Below are 26,581 nucleotides of genomic sequence, written 5' to 3'. Positions count from 1 at the left end.
ACAAAAAATTGATTAGACTAGATTCTTCCTCTGTTTGCCTCCCTTAAAAATGAGCATGTTTTGCTAGAGGTGTTCTTCAGTCTCAGATGATTTAATTTCTGTTACTTCCTTTTTTGTGGAGACAGGTGATTCTTAGTTGACGCTAAGCCTTTAACTGTAGGCATGGAATACAGAAAATTTGTGTTAGCAATAAGAATGTAAATAGTAACTTCAAAAAATAACCGTATTCTATCTGACAGGCAAGGCATCTTCTAAGTTGCTTAAAACAACTGATAGTCTGTAAATATTTAACTTTCATGAATGTAAGAGGAGCCTATTTGTTGTTGTATTGCTTTAAGTGTATGTTAATGAAAGCAGGAGGCTTAATCTGCGTTTGGTTTTGTTGCTCTTCCTTATTTGCAGTCACTTTCCCATTTGTGATATCTATATTTGTACTGTAGCAAGTAAAAATAATTTATTGCACAAATGTAATGTGAAAATTAAGTAGCAGTAAAAGCTGAAATGACATCACCTTGGGAGATGGATAGCTTGGGCTGTGGGATGAATCTGCTGTCTGCTTCCTGCAGGAGGGATGCCAGCTTCTGCTCACCAGAGCAGAGTGAATTCCTCCTTGAAGGCTAGCAACAAATGTCTTTGCAGTGATCCTCTGCAGTGATTACTGGTTGTAATCAGTCTTTGCTCTTGGGCACCTCAGCATGTTCCTGGGATGCAGATCCTTGCAGCATGTTCCTGGGATGCAGATCTTTGTAGACTGTGTGCGTATCCTGCTGTCTCAGTCTCTTCCCGTTGCATAGAAGAAGGGCCTGTGAAGTTCACAGGCCCTTGTTTATCAAAATTTAAATGTAGATTAGTAATCTGGTTTACCTTCTTGTTTCCTGTGTTTGTTATGGCTGAATGTAAACTTGAGCCTGATGCTGGCCTACATTTATATTCTTTTACAATTGACCTATAAACATTTTAGTACATTAGCTGGATGGTCTGGACAGCATAGTTAATTAAAAGCTCGATTATTTTGGAGTAGTTGCACTTCTAGAAACTTTCTTGAATATTAATTACCCTTTTTTCCTTACCCTTAGTTTTGAATTTACTTCCAGTTTCTCTTCAGCACTGTTGTAGTTTTGATGACTCCTATTTCACACTTCTGCTGAGCAAACTGCTGTATGATGGATCCAGCCAGTTTCCCTCAGCTCAGATAACCTATTAAGCCTCTCTCCAAAGTTTGAGGCTTACTACATTCCATGTGTCATAAGTCGTAAAATGTTAATTTGCACACATTCTGCGAAGCATTTTTATGATTTAATTTAGCATTCCTGATATGTCTTTTTAATAGCTGTCACATGATCTCGGTGGGGTATATTATTAGAAAAATTGCCATATATATATATGTAAACAAATTTGCCTACTGGTCTCCCGTGGTGAACTGTACTTTTTCACGCATCAGCTTCTGGGTTTCCAGGCTCACGTTGGGATTTCCTTTTTTATTTTGTTTACTGGTGGTCTTACAATGTATTGAACTGAGAGAGCAGCTGTTAAACTCTTACCATAGAGGAGCAAACTGATGCCCTTTTAAAAAAACCCAACAAACAGGCAACAAGAAGGCTGGGTGTATATAACTATATGAAGTTATATGTACTCTCTCAGGTACATACATCTGTATACCTGATAAAGGGTGACCTGCAGCCATAGATTGCTAGCCTTCTTGACCTGACAGGAGTCCATCATTCACACTTACAGCAAATGGTTGGCACTGTGTTAAAAACCTTTAAAACAGTTAAACTGTGTTTGCCTGCTTCTGCTCTTGGAGCCATAAGCATAATTTGCCATAGCATCCTAGATCATAATTTGAGCATCACTGTGCCAGAGGTAGGGTTCTTTGTTACTGCTGTTTAGAAGGCATTTTTTAACGTCTGTGCTGTTTATGCCAAGATTTTGCTGCTTTTGCTTTGCCTACAAAGCTAGTGCTACAAATGCCTAAAATGGGCTTGATTATATCCATGTTAAATGAGTTGGAGTGCAGATGACTTTCAGGTTTTGCAGACATGTGCTCTGAGGTTGTGAGCAGTGCTGGTGAAAATGTCATTCTGTAGTTTATATGGGGTTCCAGTGGGGTGGATTGAGAGTTGTTTAACCACAGGGATAGCAGCGAAACCTTGAGGAACCCTTGGGGCCATGCTCATGGGGTACATGTTTTGTTCAGCACCCCCACCTCCAGACAACATGAGCTGCTGGTCTGCATCTGTTTTAAAACAGTTGGGTTCTTACATGGCTGTTAAGCAGGGGAAGGCATTTTGCTGTTATTGGCTGTCTGAACAGCCTTACCTTTTCTTTAGGGAAGAGTAGTCTGGATGGATGTATATATCCCATCCACAGTTGTTCATGTCCTCTGCTTGGACTACAGTGTTAACCAGCTGCTTTTGAGCAGCAGAGATGTGATCAAGCTTGGTTTGAGGTGTTAGTGGAAGCCTTCATGTAATAAATGTAATTAGCTGAACAGTCTCAGACTTGAAGGTTTGGGCTCTTGGTGGAAGTCCTGGAAGCTGGGGTTTTTTGTGAATGCAACTGTTGAATTCACAGTGCTGGGACAAATAAATCTTGCTGTTCAGGTGATTAGTGCTCTCACCGTTATAGCATACACATTCTTGGTCATGTGCTAGCGGTAGTGAACTTTCAAGTTGTCAGTGGCATGTGTGCGTGGAGTTACTTAATGCTCCTTCCCCTTTCTCTCTTGCTTGCAAAAGTCCCAAAATATCAAATCTTGACTACTGTCTTCATGAAAAGGAGTTGTGAAATCCAGGTCCTTGTGACGGGTCCTCTGTTAGTGTTTGTGTACATGGTAAGGCCAATTTTTTTTTCAAGGTGGCAGTGCTCTCAAAACATAAGCTCTTCTATACCCTCTGCATTCATTATACACTGTAAACAATCTATGTGCTGCCTTTGTTCATTAATCTCTTCTTCCCACTCCTCATTCTTACTACCTTTTTACTGGCATGTTCAAGGGTATTTTCCATTTTAAATGAATGTTTCCTCTGGTTTATAAGTAGGCTGTTAACATTAGCTTCAGGCTGAGTGGTGGCATGCAAAGTTTTGACTTCATAATAATTTCAAAGTGTGTTGTCGATCTGTTTTTAGAGTGTTCCAAAGTTCAGACAGAATTGAATGTAGGCTACTACTTTGCCATCTTGAAAGAAAACCACTTCTCAAAAGGCAAAATTTGAATGAGATAAACATGGTTTAGACTTTCACTTGTCTTGGGGGAAAAGAAAATGCAGCCACTGATCTAAGTTGTGAAGAAGTAGCTAATGTGCATAGTTGGAATCTACTTTCCGTAAGCATTTCTTCTTGATGCTTTTTAGGCACGATGAAGCGGAGGAGTTTTTCACTTTTTGCAGTGATGATGTGTTTGCCAAGTAATATAGTAGTCTGAACAAATCTTAGCTGGTAGGCCTGCAAGTTAATTTAAATGACTGTTAAAGGTAGAGGATATGATTCTGGTTACCAGCGTGAGGTTACCTGCATAGGTCTTGCACACCGAAGATTCCTCATCTCCCAGAGCAAGCTCTTCCATCTTTCTTCTCTATAAGTAACCCCCTTTGCTGGTCTCTTATTCTGTGAATGTAAAACAGCTTATGCGTTTTCCTGGCTAGGGGTGTATATATAGGTCTTGTAAACTATTTGGAAAAAGGGTCAGTGGGTCAGTCAGTGGATTAATATTAAGGAAACATCCATTTTCCAAATATAGTTGGTAGTATATTTCCTAATTTTGTGTGCATAGTGAATGAGCCACGCATGGTGTTCTCAAAAAGGTACGTAGCAGAAAGCTATTCAGAAGCACAATTTTTTAAGCTTTACGGTATTTATGTAATCCAGTTCTGATGTTTATCCTTTAAAGAAAACATAAAAATAATACCCAGTGGTGATGTATGGTTGCATTTCAAAGCTTTCAATTGCAAGTGTGAACCTAGTGAGGGGTTTTGTCATAACCACTAGACAGCATAGATATATCTTTAATATATGCAGAGCAGGTTTGCATTTTTTAATCCCTCTTCTTAAAATACTGTTACTGTATGTTCATCAGAATAGCTTGCCATTTTTTAAGTTGGTCGTTTGTTTTGATAGCGTATTTTTCATAATTTTGAATGGACAGCAAAAAAGTTTGAGAAAGAACTGTTTTTTTCAAAGTTCACTCCAGAATAGCTTGCTGTATTGATGACTGAATGACAAATCAATGCAGCTCCCCTTGAGTGAGCGACTTTTTTCTTTATATTTTTCTTATGTGTCTAAAGGAGCATCTTAGAATTGTGAAGTTTAAATTACTGAGAGAAAATAAACCAGTGGTCTAACATTTTGGATTGAATTACTATTCACAGTTAATTTAGAAGTTATATTGTACTTGTTTTATTTCCTTGAACCACACCACCATGTTAAATCAGCATAATCCCCACCCCCAACACTTTACATAGCTTCTTGTTCTGATAGTTTTCGTTCATTTTGGCCTGTATCTTTCTAAAATGTGTCTTCAAGTCTACTTGTGTATATTGAGGAAGATGCTCTGTAACACTGGGAGACAGTAAAATGAATTAAGCATGTGAGATGTCATTAATGATGCTTATTTAGTGCAGTAGCTTTGCTGCTTATCCCACTGGATTAGTGGAACTCACTGTTTTAGAACTTCTGACTTGAGTAACTACAAGCCATCCTGTTGCTGCTTCTCCACATGCTACTGTTGTTTCTTTTCTTCAGTACCTTACATTTTGAAGTTTCTTTATTCTAAAGTACTTACTTTTTATGACAAACATATATACTTGTGTGGGCAAATATGTGGTGATGTGAATTTTCATGTATCAGGCAGCTTTACAGTTTGAAAATGTTTTTAGTTAGTGGATTGGATGCTGTTAAACAGATTCTGGCAAAAATTGCTTTGTAAAATTCACTGACTTCTTAGTATCTTCTTCTTCATGACATCTTGGCTCAGTCCCCTTCCAAAAGTACGGCAGTTGAAAACACTGGGTTTTGGCTGTTAAATAATTCTTGTGGTCTTTGAGGTGAACCTTCAACAGAAGCCAAATCACTGTGTAAAAGAGCTTCATTTGAGGCATTGTCTTAATGCCACAACTGCTTTTCTAAACACATTTTTGCAGAATGCAAAGCCTCTGCACATTGAACGTGTCAGCAGAGCTTGAATTACTGGTCACATGCTGGTTTGAAAACAGTAAAACCTACCGAATGGCCGCAGCTGAAGGGAAAAGGTGAGACATGCCTGCTCTATAAATAGTTTCTGTAGCAAACATAGTTTTCTGCCTGCAGTTCTTTCGTTGTTTTTAGGTAATGACAAATGAGCTTTTTCATTTAAAAGTGAAATGTTAGTATTCTTGGTTGGGTTTTTTATTTGTTTGGGTTTTTTTTAATGGATAAGTATTTGCAGCAAGGTTTGTAACTTTGAGTAAAAGGGGAATTTTCCTTTTGAAGGGGAATACCTATTTGTAGTGAGGGCTTGCAGGTTTTATTCTCCTTCAGATCTGTTACTGAAATGTCACTGAGTCCCCACACAGGTGGTTCCTTTTGCCTTCTTCCAGGAGCATGTAATGTCTCTGTCCTCGGCAGGCTATAAATTAGTGTCGGTGAAAGCTTTCTAGCAAAGCACACTATGCTGCATTTTTACCTGGTCCTAACTTTTCATACTTTATTTGGAGAATATTAAATGATTAGGTTAAGGTTAGGTTAAAAGAGGTTAAGGCTGTGTCTTTGGGAGGGGACCAGCCTTCCCGGCTGAGTACTCTGCAGTGCTGGTGGCAATAGAGAAGGTGGCACTTGATGTCTGGTAGGTTAAATTGTGACAGGCCTGGCAGGGCTTCTGAGCTGAAACTTCCCCAGTTGTTTTCTGTAGCGTATGGAAACCTTTTTAAAGATTGTATGTCCTAACAACAAATTCTTTCTTCTTCAAAAACAGAAGAAGCGGAGGAGAACGGTCTTTCACAGTTAGCAGGCGTAGTCCATCATTGCAGCATAGTTAATACAGAGCTGCTACATTTTAGCCTGCAAGAGCAGCTGATGTTTTTGTTTAAGCCCTCTGTAATTTAAGAAGGGTAGGTTAGGTGATTTGATGGTACTGCTGTTGTAATTGTTTGGACCAGGATCTGTGTTTGTAAATGTTGCTGCTTGTAACGTGAATTCTCAGAAAATGGCAGTGGAGAGGGAGGGGATGCAGTGAGCCGTGTTTGCGTCTGAACAGTGCAGTACTTAAAGGCAGGCCTGCTGTTAACTCGGAATATTTCTGGAGACATTCATCTTTCCAGGAAGATTTTAACTTTTTGAATGCTTGAATTATATACTGACAAATCAGAAGTGATATTGTTGGAGTAGATGGTAGGGCTTTTTATTTTTTTTAAATCTGTTTAATAGAAAATCTATCACTGGGCCTTTTTCTGTTGGAATTAATAGGGGATCGGGTAGTTACTGAGAGTAGCAAGGAGTGGGATAATGCCCTTTCAGTGTCCAAGTGTTAGGCTTTTCCTCAACTCACAGATGAGAGACAATAATTTTATGTATGCTTTAGAGGAAAGTGACATCAAGGAGAGAAATCTCCCCTGCAGTTTCTTTGGGACCACCAATTCAACTTACACATACTGAGAATTAACCTGAAATAGAGATGGCTAAGTTTTAACAAAGCCTCTCTTTTTGAGAGGAGGCACTTACAGGCGCATGCCATGACTACCTAAAAAGCAAAGGGAAACACAGAGGGAGGAGCTCATGCTGTAAGGGGCAATTGCACTCCCCTTTCCGTGCAAGTGTCGAGTGGAGACAAGAACAAGAATACCATGTATTCCTGGGCCTGTTAGTCCACCCCCCTTCCTCTCCGTGCACTTTACAGCTTACTGCCTCTTCAGCCTTGGCTCTTAACTACTTTAACGGGTAAGCATCTTCTTGCAAAGTTGACATTAGTGTGTGCATATGACCTTCTTCAGAGTAGAGTATCAGTGTACCTGCCCTTGAATGTAATCCAAACAATGATGCTGACTGCAAAACCTGCTCTGTAATGTACAGTATAAATAAATGGAAAAAATGAGAGATCTTCCTCTGTTTCCTGTAACTTGAGCGTTTTTTAAAAAAAAGGGAGATACAATATTTTGGACTAGATTTATGTATGTATTCTTTCTCCACTTAATTTTCATGTGATACTGCTGCCTACAGTACACTCTTCTGGTATTTAAACAATACTAAAAAGTTTTTGACTTTGAGGGGGTGTGGTTTTATAGTATTTCCATTATGAGTAGTTAATGCGTAACACCTTGTAGTGTCCATCCCAGACTTTATATGTGCTATATGTTCAAGTTTAATCCTGGTATGGCATATGAAACTTAGTTGTATTGCCCTGTATCTGTGCCTCTAACTTAATGCTTGAGCCAACGATCAAGGTCATGCTTACATAAAATTGGAAAGAAACCCCCACATTCTGCTGTTCAGTAATAAGGTGTTCAGAGCCAAACCTGGGACTTCGTGGTGCGCAAACAGAGGTGGGCTTAGGCCTTACCTTCAGAGTTTGAGACCCTGGTTCAACAGGGCTTGGTGTCAACTAGGGCGTCTTTGCTGAAGCAAACATCTTTCTTGCAGTACTCCATATCTTCTTACAATACAAAAAAAACCCCAACCAAACCAAAAAACCAAACAAAAACCAACAAGCTCTTTAGCCTTGTGCTTTACTATGCTGAATGGAGAACAGGACCGTAATGCAGTCTTCTGAAATAGTGCACGTGTCTCATTCAGTATTATAAATCTGACATCCAGTGTATTGGTAACTGCAGCAGTTTCCATCTCCAAAGAGCTACACAAACATAGCTGTCATACCGTATCCCTTGGGTGAAGGTGAGCTTTAGTGTGAACTCAGTGGTGGGAGAGGTGCCATCGAAGAGGTGAAGTGATTTGTGTCAGTGAGTCAGTGGCAGGGTTGGGACCTGGGTTTGTGCCACTAGAGTGCACTACTTCCTTCATACTTACTGAGAGAATGGTTAAATTTGCTGGTAGGTGCTGCAGGCTTCCTGGTTGGCGGGGTTTGGAAAACTGCTGCCAACCTGCTGAGGTACCAGGAGTTCCACATTGGTCTTAATTGGATGCAGCTCTGCTTCTGCAGCTATTGTTTACCAAATAAATGTTTTTCTTACTATCAGACTTCCAGGAATGTTGTGGTAGAATGGCAAAGAAGGCTTGTAAACTAGGATTTAACCCCCCTTTTGATTTTGTTGGAGACAAAAAAGTGTACATATGAAAGAAAGGGCTAATCATATTTGTAATTAAACCAAGTCCTTTAAAATACTATTTCTCAGAAATAGATGATGTCTTTTATTAAGGAAAGATTCTTGATAAGGAGATACAGTATTTTATTTATATTAAGTTCTTTTTTGGTTTTTTTCCTGCACAGGTTTCCACTTGAGTGGCACAGTGACAGAGCCTGCAATGCAATCGGAGCCAGAAACTGTTTGCAATGTAGCTATCAGCTTTGATCGTTGCAAGATTACCTCAGTGACCTGTAGCTGTGGAAACAAGGACATATTTTACTGTGCCCACGTTGTGGCACTCTCTTTATACCGGATCCGCAAGCCAGATCAGGTCAAACTGCATCTTCCCATTTCAGAGACACTCTTTCAAATGAACAGAGACCAACTACAAAAATTTGTACAGTATTTGATCACAGTGCACCACACAGAAGTTTTGCCAACTGCCCAGAAATTAGCAGATGAAATTCTTTCTCAGAATTCAGAAATCAATCAAGTCCATGGTGAGTTTGTTACTTGTTCTTCCTTTTGCTTCATTCCCTGTTTGGTTTTGAGGTTTTTTTGTGCCTTTCAGAAGTGTGACCTGCTGAGGTCCCTTCCAACCTGAATTACTCTGTGATTCTGTGTTGACTGAAGAGAATTCTGTTATTGACCCTTGACTTTAAGATGTTTAGAAAACCATACTTTTTGGGAAAGAGAAAAAAATTCATAAGCAATGGGCTTGATATGTCCAGCACTGGTAATGTGGCCTGATTGGCTTCACGCTTGTATTTTCCAGCTATGAAAAACTGAGTGGTGGTGTTCTTTATATAGCCACATTGCATAAAGGAACTATCTTAACAACTTACCAATGGCATCTTTTTGGTTTTGTTCCTCTTGAACTAACCTTCTGATACTTTGATTGTGTAATTTTGTTTTAGTGACACAGCATAAAAGCAAGTAGGTGATACTGGTTTTTTTAATTCATTAAATATAGTTTTGTTACCCTTTGGGATTTAGTTTCTGTATGAAGTCAGGGAGCATATAAAACCTATATTTCACTACCTTTTTCCTGTTAGTGCTGCAGCAGCCTACAGCATCAGCAGTGGTCTTAATCTGTCCTGATTTTCTGCTGCACGTGGTTTTAATGGCTCTCAGGTTCCTTTCCTGAACGTCTTATGTTTGTTAAAGTGTGCTGGGTGTGATGAGGCTTCTGAGGTGGCTTTTACATGGACCCTGCAGAACTGAAAGTGACTAATTGTGGATTTGAGGTGACCCAGCTAGTTTTAGTCCTGTGTTCCTGTAAGGTCACTTAATAGAAATGACCTCTCAGGTGAGCAGAGCTGTAAGCATATGGGCAGTTTACATGGGAAGAATAAGTTATCCAGATATCTAAGAACATCTTTTTTGTTTGTTCATTGACAGGAACAGTTCTTGTGCATTGATATTTAAGAGAGATGACTGCTATGCCAGAGAGTTTGTAGTACGTACACAACCAAGCTGTTTAATATTGGAGTAAGAAAACAACGTGTGTTAGATATAATGTAGGTGGAACAAAAGAAGGGAGTGTTTTCAGTAACAGGACTCATCTGCAGCCTAGCCCCTCTCCTTAGGAGCTGGTGACCCTGGCAGACTCAGGCAGGTGGTGCTGCAAGAAGGTGAATTTCAGGAGCATCGCTCTTTTTGGCTTTGGGAGCTACAGGAATGTGGCTAGAGGCAAGGCGGTTGCTCTAGTTGTTACTGGACTTAATGGGAAGGTGATTGGCAGAGCTGCCTGGTGACAGTGGAAAGAAAGGGAACCTAAAGCAGAGCAGGATATTAAGCAACAGAGGAAGATTCTCAGATGTTGTAAACTGTAGGCATGTATTGCATGAGAATTGGTAATAGCTTGAACATGAACTAAGGGGAAGGAAGAAGTATGGTGAGTATGAGTGTCAAGGGTGATTAGAAAAGGGGAAGGCAGGGGTGGGAAAGGAAGGGCAGATGATGGCTATGTGTGGCTGTATTAGCTACACTATGGGTAATGTAAGAGAAATGACAAGCTGTTGCAGAGAGCTCTTAAACCTGATCAGTGTTAAGTCTGTAATTATGCTGATCTTAGGCCTGTTAGTCTGTCAGCTACTTTCTTATTGTCAAAATATCTCCTTACTCATTAGTATCCAAAGTGTTTTTAGAGAGGATGTTTATATCGTAGCCCAAATAGCAAAAAGAATAGGAAACCAAAGAACTAAGTTAATTTCATAAATGATCAATGATGAAATTTCACAATGAATTTGAGTAGGGTCGCTTAAAATTACCACAAACCTAAAATGTTTCTTACACGGTGTTTTCCCAGTAAATGAAATTGAGGTATGTCTGTATTGACTGTGGTATTTCTTAATAAAATACCAAAAACTGAAATAGAAAATCCAGACAGCATAAGAAAGTAAACTGGTATTACTAAAGAAAGCTGGCTTACAAAAGAGGATCTGTAATGTCCTGCTTTTTCTCTCAGACTACCATAAAACCATGGTCTGAGGGTTTTTTAAAATGTTTAAGGTGTTAATACATTACAGGATTCTTTTAAGGAAAATAGAAGTTTATCTAGTTATAAAAAAAATAGACCCCCCAAAATCTCTAGCTGGCTGTAATAGCACAGGCTGGTGAATATAGGATCACCATTCACTTTTTTATATCTCCTGTGCTGCAGATGTTCAGTTTGTAACACAAAACTGCCTAGTAGACCCATCTTGCTTTGAATAGTTTAACCTCACTAAACTAGTGTTTGAAGAGGATTTATATTGAACACTGCTTGAAGGCACAGGTAAGCAAGAGGAAAAACTTGAAGACGTGCTTGTAAAAGTAAGAGGAGACCTGGTACAGGAACACCAGAAACAGCTTTGATTAAGTGAAGTCCTGAATCTGGAGTTGGATGAGGAAATAATTATTCAATATTGTCTAGAGGTGTTTTAATTTCAGAGTTGTCTTATATAAAACTTCAACTCATACATTGTTTTTTTTTTTTATCTCGTGGTGGCTGTACTAGTTCTGGTTTTCATGTATTTCTAGTAATAGGCAAAAGAAATCAGCTGTAGGAATGACCCGGGACTTTGAGAAGCTGTGACCACAGCAGTCTTGTTGACTTGCTTATGAGCTGGCTAGGGAGATGGAACAACTCTGCAGTATTTTCCTTTTACAAAAGGTGAATTTGGTAAGTGTTCATTTGTTCAAAATTCTGTCTTAGGCAGTGTTTGGCTTTGGCTACCTCCCTTGTGAATGAGGTTACGGGGGAACAAGTGAAGTGACTTACAATCATGACATGGGTTTTGAAATGACAAATCTTGACTTCTTTGGTGGATACAAATGATGCACTATCCTTTCTTGCATCATAACTGAGCCTCACTGCAGGAAAAAATAAGGGGATGCTGTTAAAAGCGCAGGAATGTGTTACCTGTTCAGTGACTTCTGGAGAGCAAAGTGATTTAATATGGAAACCTCAGCTGTATCTGCCACACTAATTTTCATTTGGTGGTGATTACACTACAAGAGGGTTTTGCGTGTTTTTAGAATACAAAAACACCTCTTACAATTGAGAAGATTTGTTTTGTTCTGATGTTCTCATGTGACACTGCTACAGCTGCACGTGTTTCTGATGATTTCAAAACTGGAGATCTGTGCGGTCTGATCTTCTGTACTGAAGAACACTGCAGGTATTCATGCTGATACCCTGTCATCTGCACTGTGCAACTGGTGGCTTCACATTGAGTTTCAGTTTGGGGATGCTGACTCAGGAATCTGGATGTAAATTTGGACCCTGCTCTGCTGAGGCGCTTTTCCTCCCTGTTCATTTTTGTACCATCATAGCAGAGGGAGCTGTCAGGCGTGTTAGGCTAGGAAGAGAACAGTCAGGATGACGGATTATCAGACGGGTTTGTCGTCTTGGGTCTGTCTTTTCTTAGATATGAAACTTTCGCTTAAATTGGTTGGAAGGTCAAACTATGTTTCTGAGAACTTGCATGGAAATAGGAAAGTAACTGTAAGGTGCTGGTGGGTGGGGTGCGGTGTGGGTCTGTTGGCATATTAATCTCCTCCTAGCAAGCATTTGCTATTATGTACAGAGTGAAAAAGGGTCTGCCTTTTACTGGTTTAAGGACAGCCTAGCAAAAAAATTTAATTTCTACCTTTTAAGCTGTACTGTTTCTTTCCTGACTATTTCGTGCTGCTGTTGCAATCTATGCCTTTAGAAGAACTGTACAAATTTCTCCAGACCTTATCCCATCCTGTGATTCTCTGACTCACAATACAAAGCACTCTACAAAACCAAAAGCAGATCAACTCCAATTTAAGAGGGAAAAAGCAGTTTAAGTACATTTGTCTCCTTAGAAGCAGAGGTACCTGGGTAGTTGGTTTTGTTGGTAGTTCTGGCTTTGTCAAGGCAGATTTAGGTGCATCCTCTGTAAATGTTAGTCTGTAACGTATTTTGGGAGTGCTGTTGGAGGCATCAAGGAAGGAAACATCTATTAGAAAAATCACTTTCAAAGAAAATTTCCTAGTATCTAGTATTGTTCCTGTATATTTTAAGTTCCAAAGGGTAATTCAGAGGTACAGGTGAATCTGTAGGAAAATTGTAGGGTAGGATAGGGCCAAACAACAAAATATAGTGTATTGCTGATCTACTAGAAAAAGGAATGTTTAATGTTAAGGATACTTTTTCTTCTTTAAGTAATGATGGAATGTTTCATATGGCCTTGCTTAAACAGACAATTGATTAAGAAACTAGTTGCAAAAGAAGAATGGAGGAAATGGCATTTGAGTTTCCTTTCAAGAAGGATGAAAGTGAAGTGCTCCAGTGCTTAGTATGAGAACTGTTTAGTGAACCGGATTTGGGAAGGAAGTAATTTGGGAAGGAAGAAAAAAAAAACTAGAGAAATTTTAGAAACGCAAGTAGAATTAAATAAGTAGTACAATGTAAAATAAAATGAAATATTACTAATTGCAAAATAACATTAAAAATACTTTATAAAACTTACAGCTTTAAGAAAGGTTTTCTCAGATACATTAAACATTAAACTAAAACTTGTTATACAGAAGATAAATGGTGAGATTTTGGTTTGAGACATAACAGGTAAAAATAAATGGAAGTAATGCATGCTAGTCTGTACTGTGAAGGAAGTTCCTTTATCTGCCACACACAAGTAGACTCTGAAACTTACTGCTATATAATGTTTGAGATAACTGGATTTTTAGCAGGAGAGGTTAGATATTGTCAGCAGGTAAGTTTATGCATTTTGCTGTATGTGCAGATGGAAGGTCAAGAATTTTCTCAACGTTAAAATTGTTGAGGGTTTACTAACTTTCCTCAGCAACTTAGCGTAGCCTGTCCTGTCTTCGTACCTTTTGTTGTTAGCACTGGCTGCTTCACAGCAGTAGTTTTTCTTGATGCTGTGCACTGCTGAACAGGTGTTAATATTCCACTCAGGAGTTCTGAAATTAAATGCAAGATTAAGTGACTTCTGTCTAAACTTTGAATCATTTGGGGAATCAAAGGCAAAATAATATATTTGAAACATTAATTTTATGATCTTTGGGTTTATATAATTGTTTAGAATAATTCTGAGCATACTAAGTTTATAAAATTAATCACTACTCTGTTGTGAATCAGTGTACAGCAGTATTGGTTTCTAGCTGGGACCATTCAGTCTTTGCATAGTACTCAGTAAGTAATGCTTTTTATTTGTAAGCATTTTTCCATATCTTCTCCTTAATGCTGCTGTGGGATGACATCTAATAGAATTTATACAAATGAACTGTAGACCAGTTAAGTAAGATATTTTTTTTTTAAAATGAGCTTCAAAAAATTTCAGTGTGGATATGAATGAGTAATTTGGCATGGTTTCATTTAAAGACAACTTGTGATAATTCAGAAATAAGGATCAGGGAAGCAGGTTTGCCTTAGAGACTCCTTTCTGTTTTAACCACATTTAACTGTAGATCTGCACCCGAGTAGTTTGCAATACAGGCAGTTCTTAGCCTATTTTATTCAGTGCTTCTTGCTTTGCTTCTACTTAATTTTGTAGGTTAAGTTCTCCACACACAGCATCAGTTCTTGAATGTTGTGCATTTTGAAAGTTCTCTTAAAATTGCTGTGTAAATGATCTCTGTGTTTGTGGGGTTTTAAGCAGCAAAAGCATTTAAAAACTTGTGAATTGGTTGTATTTAACATGTAACCTGCTACAACCATAAATGTAAGAGGCTGTTACCCTGTTTTCAGATTTTGAGTGTTCAGTGTTACAAAGTGGTGCACAATATTCCTGCTTTGATTGCTAAGATTGCAGTTTAGTAATTTCAGTAAAAGAGCGTAAGTATGTATGGTTGTATCTATATACTGAGTGTAAATATTGTATTTAACTCCAAGTACATAATCTAAAACCTATTAGAAAGAGCAGTCATGACAGAAGTTAAAAAAGCCAGAGGTTGGAGGGAGGGAAATTAATATGTTAGTGTCTATAAACTGACACAGTTTAATTACAGGTTTAAATATTTAGTATAATTATACAGTGCTTTTCACTTTCATAGTTCAAATGTGAACTAATTTATCCTCATGACACCCCTCTAAAGCATGTAATACTTAACCTCAGTTTACAAGTAGGGAACAGGACTTGATCTTGAAAGCAAACAGCACTGCAGATATTAAGTTCAGGGCTGCCCATGTTCCTCTGCGCAGCCAAATGGTCCATCTGCTGAAGCCTCACAGTGCCCGTTTGTGGCCATGAGCGAGGCCACCACCTTTGGGCTGAACCTTCAGCTCCGCCTGGTGTTGAGCCCGAGCCTTCTGCTGGCTATTGCTAGGGAGGCCTTCATCTCGCAGCTCCGAAGGCAGCTCTCTCCTGTTGGTTGTTCAGATAGTTTCTTGTCTACTCACCGGCTTCCATGTGTTCAGAAGGAAAGTGGTAGTGTAGAAATCCTGTCCATTGCCCAGGAGTCATCTGTGTTCGAGTGGGAGAGGAAACGTAGATAGATCAGTGTTTACCTGACTCTAAGTGAACATATTGACCTTGAAAACCGCTTAGTTGAGAGGCATGGAGGTGGTCATATCTCAACCCCAGAACAAAAGTGATGTGGGCAGTGGAAGCTGAGGCTTCCCCAGCAGCACCACTAGGATGCCTGCCTGCTGCCGTGGTGGGAAGGTAGTCTGGGCTCGTGCTTGATTGGACACATCATCTCCATGCCTTGTTAGTCCATGGCTGTTGCTGAAGAATGCCAATAGTGTTGAAGGATCAGTGAATTACAGCTGTAGCTGGTGCCGGATGCATTAAATTTCTTTACGCATCCCAATTAAAATTTTGGATCACACTGAGCATATAGCCTATACAAGATCTTATAAGAAAGAATTGGTCTGAGTCAGGCATATCCGTAGTACTGTGCTGAACACCCTTGTAGAGCTCAAACCATTGGCTTGGTGTCATCAGCTTTTACAGGCTCCTAGCCTACTGGCATGAAAATAAAGCTGGTATAAGTATAGCAATGCTGAGCTCCTGGAGAAGGTGTATGTAGAATCTTGCTGGGAGGATAGGCCTTGGTGGGGTCAGTGTTGCTGGCCTGGGGCAGCGGGTGCCCTTGTTCCCATAAAGGAACGCTGTTGAAGAATCTGCAGTAGCTGTGTTGAAATTTAACCTTGTAGCACAAACTGACTGATGCGCTTTTGATAAAATGTAAACAGTTCTGGAAGAATTTTTGTTTTTTTCCCTAAATAGGGAAGCATAGCTGAGGAATCTTGGGCTATTTTTAATTCAGTTTAGAAGTAGTCATACAGAGATTATTTAAAGATAAATCTCTATTGGAGTGAAGGGTAGATACAAATGTATTTTGTGTATTGTTGCTTTTATGTAGTTCCTTTTCAAAGGTCTTTTCGCTGTGCTTTAGAGCAATTAAATATTTAAACTATTTGCAAGGTGATACTGCAAACCTAGGTCTGTGCAACAGCTGCACTGCTTGTTCTCATGTGGGTTGATTCTCCTTCTTATCTCTTTCTTTGCAACTGAAGAGTTATCAGTATGTGTCGCATGTAGCTGACTGAATTGAAAGCCCCTTAAAACTAACATACTAAAGACGGAAGCACTTGCAGAAGAGGAGATTTTTTCATTGCTTGGGTTTTGTACTGTCCTGGGCTTGACTCCCGTCTTCTGACTATATTTCCTGCTGCTGCAGTTCCTGTGGAAGGCAGGAGGGTTCACTCACATCTTCAAATACACAATTTCTTATTAATCTAAACATATATGTGTGTGTATATATATTTATGCACACACAGAGCAATGCAGTATTTCCAGCTGTAGGCTCTGAACTTGGAGGCTGTTGCTGACCAGGGGATATTTTTTTCCTCTCAGCAGCTAGTAGACAGGACATCCCTCTGACCCTTTAAATCTTCTGGTTGTATTTTCATTGAAAAAAGATTCCAGCATTCTCTGCGACCACTTAAAATCTTCATCTATGTGATAGAGCTGCAATTGTGAAATAAAGGCTTGAATCAATAAAATTAATGTTTAATTCCTGTACATTTGAAGAGTTGTAGCTTGCTTTGCCTTTCAGGTTCTCAGGGCTGTTTGGAAAAGCAAGGTTTTACAGACCTGATTATGTAATGTTCTTTCTCTGCAAGTATCCCTTTTATTTTTATTTTTTTCTTTTTTGGGTTACAGAGGTAACATGGACTTGGATTTAATTGATAAGATTGTGTTACATAATCCAATTTCTAATGCATTCTCAAAACCTAACGAAGATAGAGATTACATGGTTTTGAGAAGCCCAGAATCAACATATCAAGTCCATTGGGTCTTGGGCGTGCTTTAAATACCTTATATCTGGTATGGTGATGCACTATTTGAGATGTTTCCTTGACAATCTAGATACATGCTTCTCAGTTTGAATACCTTCCAAAAAACATCCAGCAGAGGTGCAGTCGTCAGAAAAATGCAGATTGCTAGATCCTGCAAGAACTTGTTCTGGTTAATTTTGCCAGCCGTTTAAAGAGGCCATAGGTACAAAATCATTGATATCGGCTGCAGAATTTGAGTTGGAGCAGCCTGTGGCCAAAGTACTGACTGATGTAAATCCAGTCACTTCAGTTCACGCTAGGCTAATTCAGGTAGAGTTGCTCTGAATTGCTTCTGTGCTGATGACATTGCCCATGTAAAAATGCTCCTTTGGAAGCACCACAATCTTACACAACTGTGCCTCTTATCATGGAAATGCCTTTTAGTGCTTTAAGACTTTGGATTTGTTTGGGGATTTTTTTTTTTTTTTTAGCTTTGCAGAGCCATCACAGCTCAGAGGCACAGAGGTGATGATTTTCCTCTTGCTCATCAATAGCTGTGCTCACTAGCAGTCAAACCTGAGCAAGATTGCTGAAGGTACAGGAATTACACATGTGTTTTGGGAAGAATGGTTTTACATCACACTTACGGAAATACTGTGCAAAGTCTAACGTTCTTTGTAAAAGCATTCTGGTGTTGCTGCTTAGATGGGAGGAAAGAACCTTGTCTTGATTTTAATGTTTTGTTACATAATAGTTATTTAAATACCTTTTCATAGGCTATAATTTCTAAGTGTTTAAGACTACTGAGGAGAAACTTAAGTCTGTTTTAAGCAATGTTTAGATTAAACCCAAGACATCCAAAGTGGACAAAACCTCCACAGTAGTCTTGTCCCCTGGACCCATGAAACTCTCTTCTTTATGTAGAACATAATGATTTCTTTTCTTGCTGTTTGCAGGTGCTCCTGACCCAACAGCAGGTGCTAGCATAGATGATGAAAACTGCTGGCATTTGGATGAGGAGCAGGTCCAAGAACAGGTTAAACTCTTCCTCTCCCAGGGCGGCTACCATGGATCAGGGAAGCAGCTCAATCTGCTTTTTGCAAAGGTGTGTTTAGTACTCTAAACCTTCCCTTGTTTCTCTCCCCCATTCCCCAGGCCAGTCTGTACTTGTTTGAGTCTTGCTCAAAATCTCCTTGGTCTAAAACAAGACAAAGCCTTGGCAGCATGTCAACTTAATAATGAGTTGTACAGCAGTGGGCTGCTATCTAATGTGTCTTGATCAGTGTAAGGATACAAAGTAGCATTTCAACCATCTGCAGCTTTGCGCTTCTCTTTCTTCCTACCCCCAAAATGTTGGAGAAACCTGCAAAAAATTAGTGTTGCAATGGTTTGTGTAATACACCTGTGGATTATATGTGGAAGTAGTGTCTTTGAAGAATTGCAGTGGGATGCTGAAACCAAAAATTGTTAGAACTGGGAAGGCGGACTATTTTTTTCTACTAAAATTTCACATCACATATATGAATCACATTTCTTATTTAACAAAGGTGGAATATTAAACATTGTAGTATATTGTCTGTACTGTGATTTCTTTGTTTTTTCAAGTTTGTATTAAAAGACTAATTTTCTAGGTGCGAGAGATGCTAAAGATGAGAGATTCAAATGGAGCTCGCATGTTGACATTGATAACAGAACAGTTCATGGCTGACCCTCGTCTGGCGCTTTGGAGACAGCAAGGAACTGCAATGACTGACAAGTATAGGCAGCTCTGGGATGAACTGGGTAAATGCACAGACTTCTAAATCATTTAGGTGTTTATATGTGTAATGAAGAAACAATTACGTATTTGGGCTCAAAAAACCCCTTTATTTTCGTACTAGGTAAAGCAGGTTAAGAGTTTTCTGCAGTTTTGCTTGTTTGGTTAAGGTTGGGTGAAATTGAATTTCTGATCTACAGTGTGAGACAATTACAGTTTCTGGAGAGGAAGCATGATATGAAAGAAATACAATTGCAACCAGTTGTTAAGTAGCAGAGCATCTAAAAATAACAAAGCAAAAAGAGAAAACACAGTGACATAACTAAGGGTAAGTATATAAGCCACTAGTGCTAAAGTGCAAAGGTTAAGGAAAAAATTGATTTGCAACTAGAGGGAAATAGAAGGCAAAAAGAGAATCATTAGGAGTATGGTAAGATACTAACAAAGGAAGGTAGAAGTCCATTACTGAGCAAGATAGGAGATCAAGTAACAGAGGGCTAAAACAATTAACACCGCTTTACAGGGAGGGTCAGTTGTGACCTGATACATGACTTAGTTTGCAATGGAGGGAAGAACACAGGCTAAAAAGGAAGAGAAATATTTAAACGGGTATGGTCTGATGACGCTTGCTCTGAAGTGTTGCAGCAACTTGCTAATACAGTTTTGAAGTACTCCTTCAGAAGTTCTCAATCTGTAGTGATCTGTGGTGAAGGGAAATTTGGTGACATCTATACAATTCAAGTTGTTTCAATATTTTAAAGGTGGATAGGTCAGTGGAAAGAATATTAAGTAATCACAAGCGTTGCTTTCCTAGGTATAACGTACTGGAACAAACTACTAACGAGCTGGCATCTAAGTGCCAATAAAAGACAACCTGAATTATTTAAAATACAGTGGTAAATGTAATTTGTTTCTGTAAGAAGAGGATTTGCTGAGTGTATGAGTGAAGGATTAAATGTTTGTATCTTAGCTGTAGTAAAGTTTTGGGTGCTGTCTTGGAGACTTTCTCAAAGCAAGCTGAAGACACAGTCTTAAATGCAATCATCTTGTGGTTCATGGAACTTGGAGTAGTTACCTGTACTCTGGCTTTAATCTGGAGAGACATTTCAAGTCTAGACTTAAAGGACTCTGTCTTGAGGTGTTCTGGTCAATATTGCTATGTCTGATTTATGTGGCATGGAACACAGAAATAAATGAAAATTAAATGAAAAAAAAGAAAATCTTTACAGATGGTGGCCTGTGGGACGTTATGTAAACACTGCAGAGAATAGAGCAAGGACTTTAATGCTCTTGATATATTTTAAAGTCCAAAATCAAGCTACATGAAATTAAGTCCAAGCAACAATAACATACTTCATTCAAAAAGGAAGCATCAAAAGCAAAACCTATTTTCTTCTGTTAGGAGTTCAAGATGACCATGATTGACTGCAATATTGTCTGGTGGGGCTAAGACTGGATATAACCTGTTTAGCATAAATTATGTTCACTCTAAATGAAGCATTAGGCTAATAAAGCACTAGATATCTAGTTGAGATATAGACTTCTGTGGTGGAAAGCCTTAATATCAGAGCAGGCAAAGCTCTGCCAGAGAGAGAGTGTAGATAAACTACTTGTCTTCAAGTGTTAACAACCCTTTTAGAGTGTCATTCTTATGATGCCTTGGCTTGTTGGGGAATAACAGCTTTTACCAAGCAGGGCATGTGCTTAGCTGGACATGTACACAGCAAAATTTTATCCCACCATACTGAAAACTGGAGGGTCTCATGCTTCATTGCTTATGTGGGTTGAGCTGGTAGGTGGTGGGAGAGGCAGAAATGTGTTCTCCATCTGTTACCTGTAGCAGTCTTATCATGTGCTGCCAATAAACATAACAAGTTTTGTTAAATTTTTAGTGACTCCTCTTCTTGTTTCATTGGCTTCATATTAATGTCACTTTCTTGACAGCACCTGTCTGCAGGTAGAGGAGGTGGACTCTCTGCCTGCAGCATCAAATAAGCAATATTTTAGATCAATCAAATAGATTTGTTTACCTCTGTCTAAGCAAAATTACAGGTGCCACAGTAAATCCCAAAAAGCCACAGTGCGACCTCCAGCCTCACTTCACTACTGCACCAGCTGCTGTACTTGCAATCTGAGCAGACCCTGTTGTTTCAGCCCTGAACTGCACTGCTGCTCTGACAGTATCAAAATATGTTGATTGTATACCATAGTTTCAATTGCAAACCCATTTGAATCATTTCAGGTAATTTACTTTAGAAGATGCACAGCAAATATCTGCTGTTGCCTGTTGAGCTGATATTTGAAGAAAAGGTCAATTAACATTTTTGTAGTCTAGAGGGAAAAGATGGACCATGCAATATTACTACAGCAGTAATCCATTAATATTCATCCATGAAAAATTAAGGAGAAGTTTCTTGGTCTTTACAAAAGTGAAAAGATTTCCTTAAAAAGCGGGGGAAATTTGACTTTGTGCTCCAACTGAGGGATCATGATGACTGTGAGGCTCTGCTTTGGAATTAAACGTTGAGCACTGCCAGATGCCAGACATTGGGAAGAGGCTGAGGTTTGTCGGCAAATGGGATCTGCAAGTTAATTGGTGTTTTCTGCAGGCTTCTGGCTGTGAAATGAAATTGGAAGCCCTTTAGCCACATGGATAATACAGGACCTGAATACAAATGTCACATGTCACCATCAGGGCCCACTGTGAAACAATAGTGTTCCCACTCGAACACTACGCCATTACAGATCATTTAAATATGGGGATTACATTTAAACTAAAAGCCCCATTTGCCTTTTACTGCAATTTAAATGTCCTCTTAGCAAAAGCTAAGTGACAAATTAAATGAAAAAAAAGTGCCCACATTTTTAAAGCTGTAATGCAAAACAACCTTTTATTGCTTCTCATGTGCCACGAATGAATCATTATACTTGTCAACCCTAAACCAAGCCATAATTGGAGCAGCTACTGTTATCAAAGCGGGGCTGCTCTTGTGACAGCTTAATAAAGCTGAAACTGTTAAATTAAATCCCAGATGCTTAATCTGATGAAAGCAGTCAAGTAGAAGAATCTAAGACAAGTATCTACTGCTTGGTGTAGTGATAGAGCCCAGTAGCTTGTCAACATGTAGATTACAGGATCGGATATTTTTTTTTTTTTGTAAGTACCATTTTCAGTATTTTTATATCCTCTTGCCTTCATGGTGAAGAAACGTCACATAATTTGCATGTTTCAAAACAAACATTTCTAGTAATTTCCTCCATTTTGATATTTAAGAACTGTTTAAGGGGGAAGAGAGCTGTTTTCAGTTGAGGATTAGTTTCTTGTGGAACAAAACTATGATGGCTGTGTCGTGGGGAGGAGGGTGTCTCCAAAAAGCTTGCAAGGCAGGGCAGTGGATAAAAATCTCTTACTTTATGATGTCAAGGAGAATTTAAAAAGTATTCTGCACTTCCAGCTGCATTTTAATGCATAAGCTTGTCCTGTCTACCTCAACTACTTGTTGGTCTCTAAAGCTTTTAAGTGTAGGAATCTTTCATGATATCACCATGAGCCTCATTCTTGGGATAAAGCTTTCCTGGGTGACATCCCTTAGAATCTTTTCTGTTATGCATACTAAATAGGTTGTTGTCATAAAAGTAGTTCTAGTAGTCTTAAGTAGTTTTTCACTAGCACTTTGCCCTGTTGTGGGCCACTTTTTAAATGTTGGAACGGCCTGATGGTCTACTTTGAGTTCATGTTTGCTGATATTTTGGCCACTTTCTGGATTAGAGTAATACATTTTTGTGTTAAAATTTAAAACTAAAATATCATTTTACAAGGTCATGTCACGTAGAGAAATAGAACAATGTATTTTCTGAAGGACCATGCCTAAATTTTTATTAATAACACTATGCTCCTCATCTAGATCTTAATTCTAAATGTTGAGTTTAGGCAAGGTATCATTATAAATTAGTTAAGAAAGATGTAGTTGTCATTTTCCCAAACTAATGGGGGTGTTAAATCCTTTTTTTTATTTGAAAACCATTCTGAATTTTTCTGATAAAAGTTTATATTCATCTCTAGAAAATGCCAAGTTAGATTCTTTTAACCTTAATGAAATGAAGCTATTACTCGTCTATATTTCTATCTCAGGCATTCATTCCCTTTGCAATTAGAGGCAAACTTATATGAATGGGACGTGCCAGCTGTTCTAAACAGCTTATCTCTGCTTAGTACTTAAGTGGGGGGGGGGGAAAAGGACAAAAGCAGCTAGGGTTGTTGCCAGTATGGCCCTAGAGAAATTCCTTCCTCATGCCAAATTTGATGAATACTTCAGAGCTGCCCTGAAAAAGAATCCTAGGTTTTGTGCTCTAATACCGTTTTTCTGGAGCTGCGTACTTTGTGCAATCCCTATTTAGGATCAACTGTGCAGTAGAAACATTCACATTTCCCTATATTTAATGGTATTTTTAAAATGGTACTGCGAGGCTCTTAAGTTTCAAATTTGGGTGCTCTTTGGTGCTTATATCCATATTGTCATGATTTCTTTGAGTATCCCACGTTCTAATTGCATCATGTTCTGCCTTAAAGCTAAGGAGAGTACCCATGCCCTGCACCTGTAGAAAATAGTTAACTTCAAATTTCTAAGTTTGGATCAATTGATTGCACAGAGTACATTTTTGGCCTTGAAGTGAAAGCTGTAGAAGACCTTTGTTTTAAAGGAGGTGTAATGCACCATGCTTTGCACCATTTCCCTTGGTCTTTCATCGTGGGCCTTGTAGATAGTGCTGGCTTACAATTGAAGATACAATATATGTGTCATGTCTAGTAGTCTGTCTTTGCTTAATTGATAATCTTTCTCTCTTTAGTTTTGTTTAGTCTTAGCTGCTGTGGTGTGGTTGCCATACAGGTATAAAACATGTGTGCATTCAGTTCATGCACTGAAGGTACATCTGCCCTTTCACAGAATGAGCTGTTAATGCATGTCAGTGTATTTGAATGATTTGTGCTATTGGAGGCACTAAATTAACAGTGCTGGTGAGTTAGCATCACAAGACAGTTTTGCTGCTCTAAGTTATGGATGACAACTTAAAGAAATTGCTGTCATGGCCCTGGAGTGTCTTGGCTGTTGCTGTCACCTTCATTTCCCCTGTGAATGAAGCCAGGCTTCATTCCATTCCATTTCTGCAAAGGTGGGTTCTGACAATCTTTTCCGAGGATGATTTCCTTCCTCTTTCATTATTGGCATGTGCTATAATGGTATATGAAATGAGGGTATATGAGGCCAGAGTATGACAGTAAGTGGGAGCTATTTTCAAAGAGGGTATTCTTTCCTGTGTCATTTATCAGATTTGAGGAATAGTGATGAAAATAATTAACTTCAGTTTGTAAACGTAGCTTGAGGGGCTTATTTTTGATGCCATAGAGAAAGTTTGGGTTTCCATTTAGTCCAGTTGGATGGAAAGTACTTCTACTACAACAGGAGCCAAGTTTCTTAAAGTATCTACGTTAAAATAGTTTTTGATGTTTTTATTCCTAAGATGTTAGTCTGATTTACTTATAAATGTCCTAAAAAATTGTTCTGTATTGGATCTGATACAAGAATCACTGCAGCCCTTAACTGTGGAATCGTGACTGCCAAGATTAAGGGCAGAGTTTTACTGTAAGCCCAAGCTGGTACTTTGCATAATTTTTTTACTTCTTCTCACTCTTTATTTTTAATATTTTTAATTTGGTAACATTAAGCTGCAATTTAATTTTCCAGCACTGCTTTCAGTAAACACCAAAGCTAGAGAGAAGTAATAGATTTCTGGAGAAGAATTACTGAATCTTCACTGACTTCTCAGAGTTTTACTAGTCAGCAATCTAGCCTTGTGATATTTTGCAGTTTTCTGTCTTGAATGGATATTGAAAAATTAATTTAAAAAATGGAAATGTAAAGTGAGAGGTGCAGGAATCTTGAGTCTGCTTGGGTCTGACAAAGCAAGACAAAGGAAATCCTTCAGAATTTTAAGATACCTACATAGACTTAAAAATGGATGGGGAAGACATTTCTGCCAAGCAAACAGAAGACACCTGACAGTTGTAGATGGGTCTGGACAAATTCAACTAGAAAACTACAAATAAGCTTAGAATTTAGAGTTGTGGTAGCCAGACAATAGATCAGCTAACCAGGAGCTGTTAGGTTCTTGTATTAGAAATACTAATTGAAATATTGTGAATATTGTTCTTGTGAAAACTCAACAATCGCTTTTGGACTGGAAGATAAAAGTAACTCCGGAAGTCTTGGAGTAGAAAGGATTTGAGACTAGACAATCAGTGTGTTCTTCTGGCCAGTTACAGTGGGTTATTTGCATTTTGTGAGCATAGTTGTGGCAATCATACTTTTTCTGAACGTCCCACTGTGCAAGTGAGTATTTGCGCTTGCTCCACTTTTTTTAAAAAAATGAGTGGTATTTCCATCTCTGTCTTTTTTTTTTTTTTATTAATACATTGTTTTGTTTGATGAACTTCTCAAACTACAGTTTTGCATCTTCCTAGAAAAATCTGCTCTGAGAGGAACTCATTCATCTCAGTGGTAATTTTATATAGAGGTGGGTTATTGTATTTATAGTTAGTAGTCAAATTAACTTTTCTTGTGAAAATTGCTAAAGTCCTTGAAAATAGACTGTGACTGCTGAGAGTGTATTACCAGTTAAAACATTTGATAAAATATCTGATCTCTATTATGGGCAGGAGCAGACTTCATGTTCACCACCTAGCTGTAAATATTACCTACTACTTAAAATTGTGAAGAACCTTATTCAGATAGTCATAAAGTAGTATTTTTATACTATTTGTGCTGGTATTAACAGTTGCTTTTACCTTCAGTTGATTATGAAGAAATGAATGGTTTTGTGAAAATTGGGGAAGTTAATCAGGGAGATTAGTTTGCATATGCTTTATACTTCTAGCTTTGTAGTGGAAAGGCATAGCCCATGTCTTGTTACAATGGTTAGGTTACAGGGTACTTTAGGTGTACAGAGGGGCATCTAATGGATATAGGACAGCCTAAGTGCTATTTTAGGGAGATTGTAGGTACTGTACCTTTCAAGCAAACTTCTGTTCTTACGTGAAGCCTTTTGGGCAAACTGGCAGAACATCTGCAAAGATGCAGCAGTTTTTAAAACAAACTCAAAGCATAGTCCAGCACAACAGGCTCGTGCAAAATGACAGAAGTACTTGGTTAGTTCCTTTTTCCATTGTGCTAAAAGTTGAAAATATAGGAAGGCGGGAGCAGGAGTTTTTCATTACTTGACACAGAGATCAGAGCGTGTAGCTGATGATGGCTTCAAATAGAATCTCAATAATTAAATACCCATTTCCTTTCAGCCAAATACACATGCGCCTTTAACCCTTGGAGCAGCAGCATGCAGCAAGAGAGAAAGGGAAGCTTAAGGAATTAGGTATTTTTTTTGTCCCTGAGTTACACCTCCACTCTTTCTAATGCACATTTGGAGTTTAGTGTGCAGAAGGGCAATGATTCCCTCTTGCCATCAATGCTGCAGGTAATCTATTGCATTAATCAGCCAGCTAGTGTGAAATGCATGGGGAGTGATTATACTATCATACACAATACAATCAGCATGAAGCACTTGTCAAGACCAATACATCAAAGTTTAATTCAGTAATAGAATGAATTAGAGCAAAATGAAACATTCTGTTCTCCAAGAAACACAGCACCCATAGAAAGACCTTTATTCTGAAGGCTGCAGAAAGAAATCTGAACGCATTAAGGAATTGTTTTTATGAATAGAATTGCAACCTGGATC

At 38.7% G+C, this 26,581-nt stretch overlaps 1 protein-coding gene across 2 annotated transcripts in view; it reads left to right on the top strand.

Moving 5' to 3' along the window:
• Positions 1 to 26,581, top strand: part of ZSWIM6 (zinc finger SWIM-type containing 6) — a 112,378-nt gene that overhangs the window by 54,123 nt on the left and 31,674 nt on the right. For both annotated transcript variants that reach the window (XM_040579793.1, XM_040579792.1), the window contains exons 2-4: positions 8,414 to 8,770; positions 17,991 to 18,139; positions 18,666 to 18,816. In XM_040579793.1, the coding sequence (XP_040435727.1) occupies positions 8,414 to 8,770; positions 17,991 to 18,139; positions 18,666 to 18,816 (657 nt within the window). The remainder of the gene's footprint in view (positions 1 to 8,413; positions 8,771 to 17,990; positions 18,140 to 18,665; positions 18,817 to 26,581) is intronic.

The sequence above is a fragment of the Falco naumanni genome, chromosome Z (assembly GCF_017639655.2).
Source record: "Falco naumanni isolate bFalNau1 chromosome Z, bFalNau1.pat, whole genome shotgun sequence".
Lineage (NCBI taxonomy): Eukaryota > Metazoa > Chordata > Aves > Falconiformes > Falconidae > Falco > Falco naumanni.
Note: the sequence above shows the minus strand (reverse complement) of the source record. Positions and strands in the feature narration are given on the sequence as shown.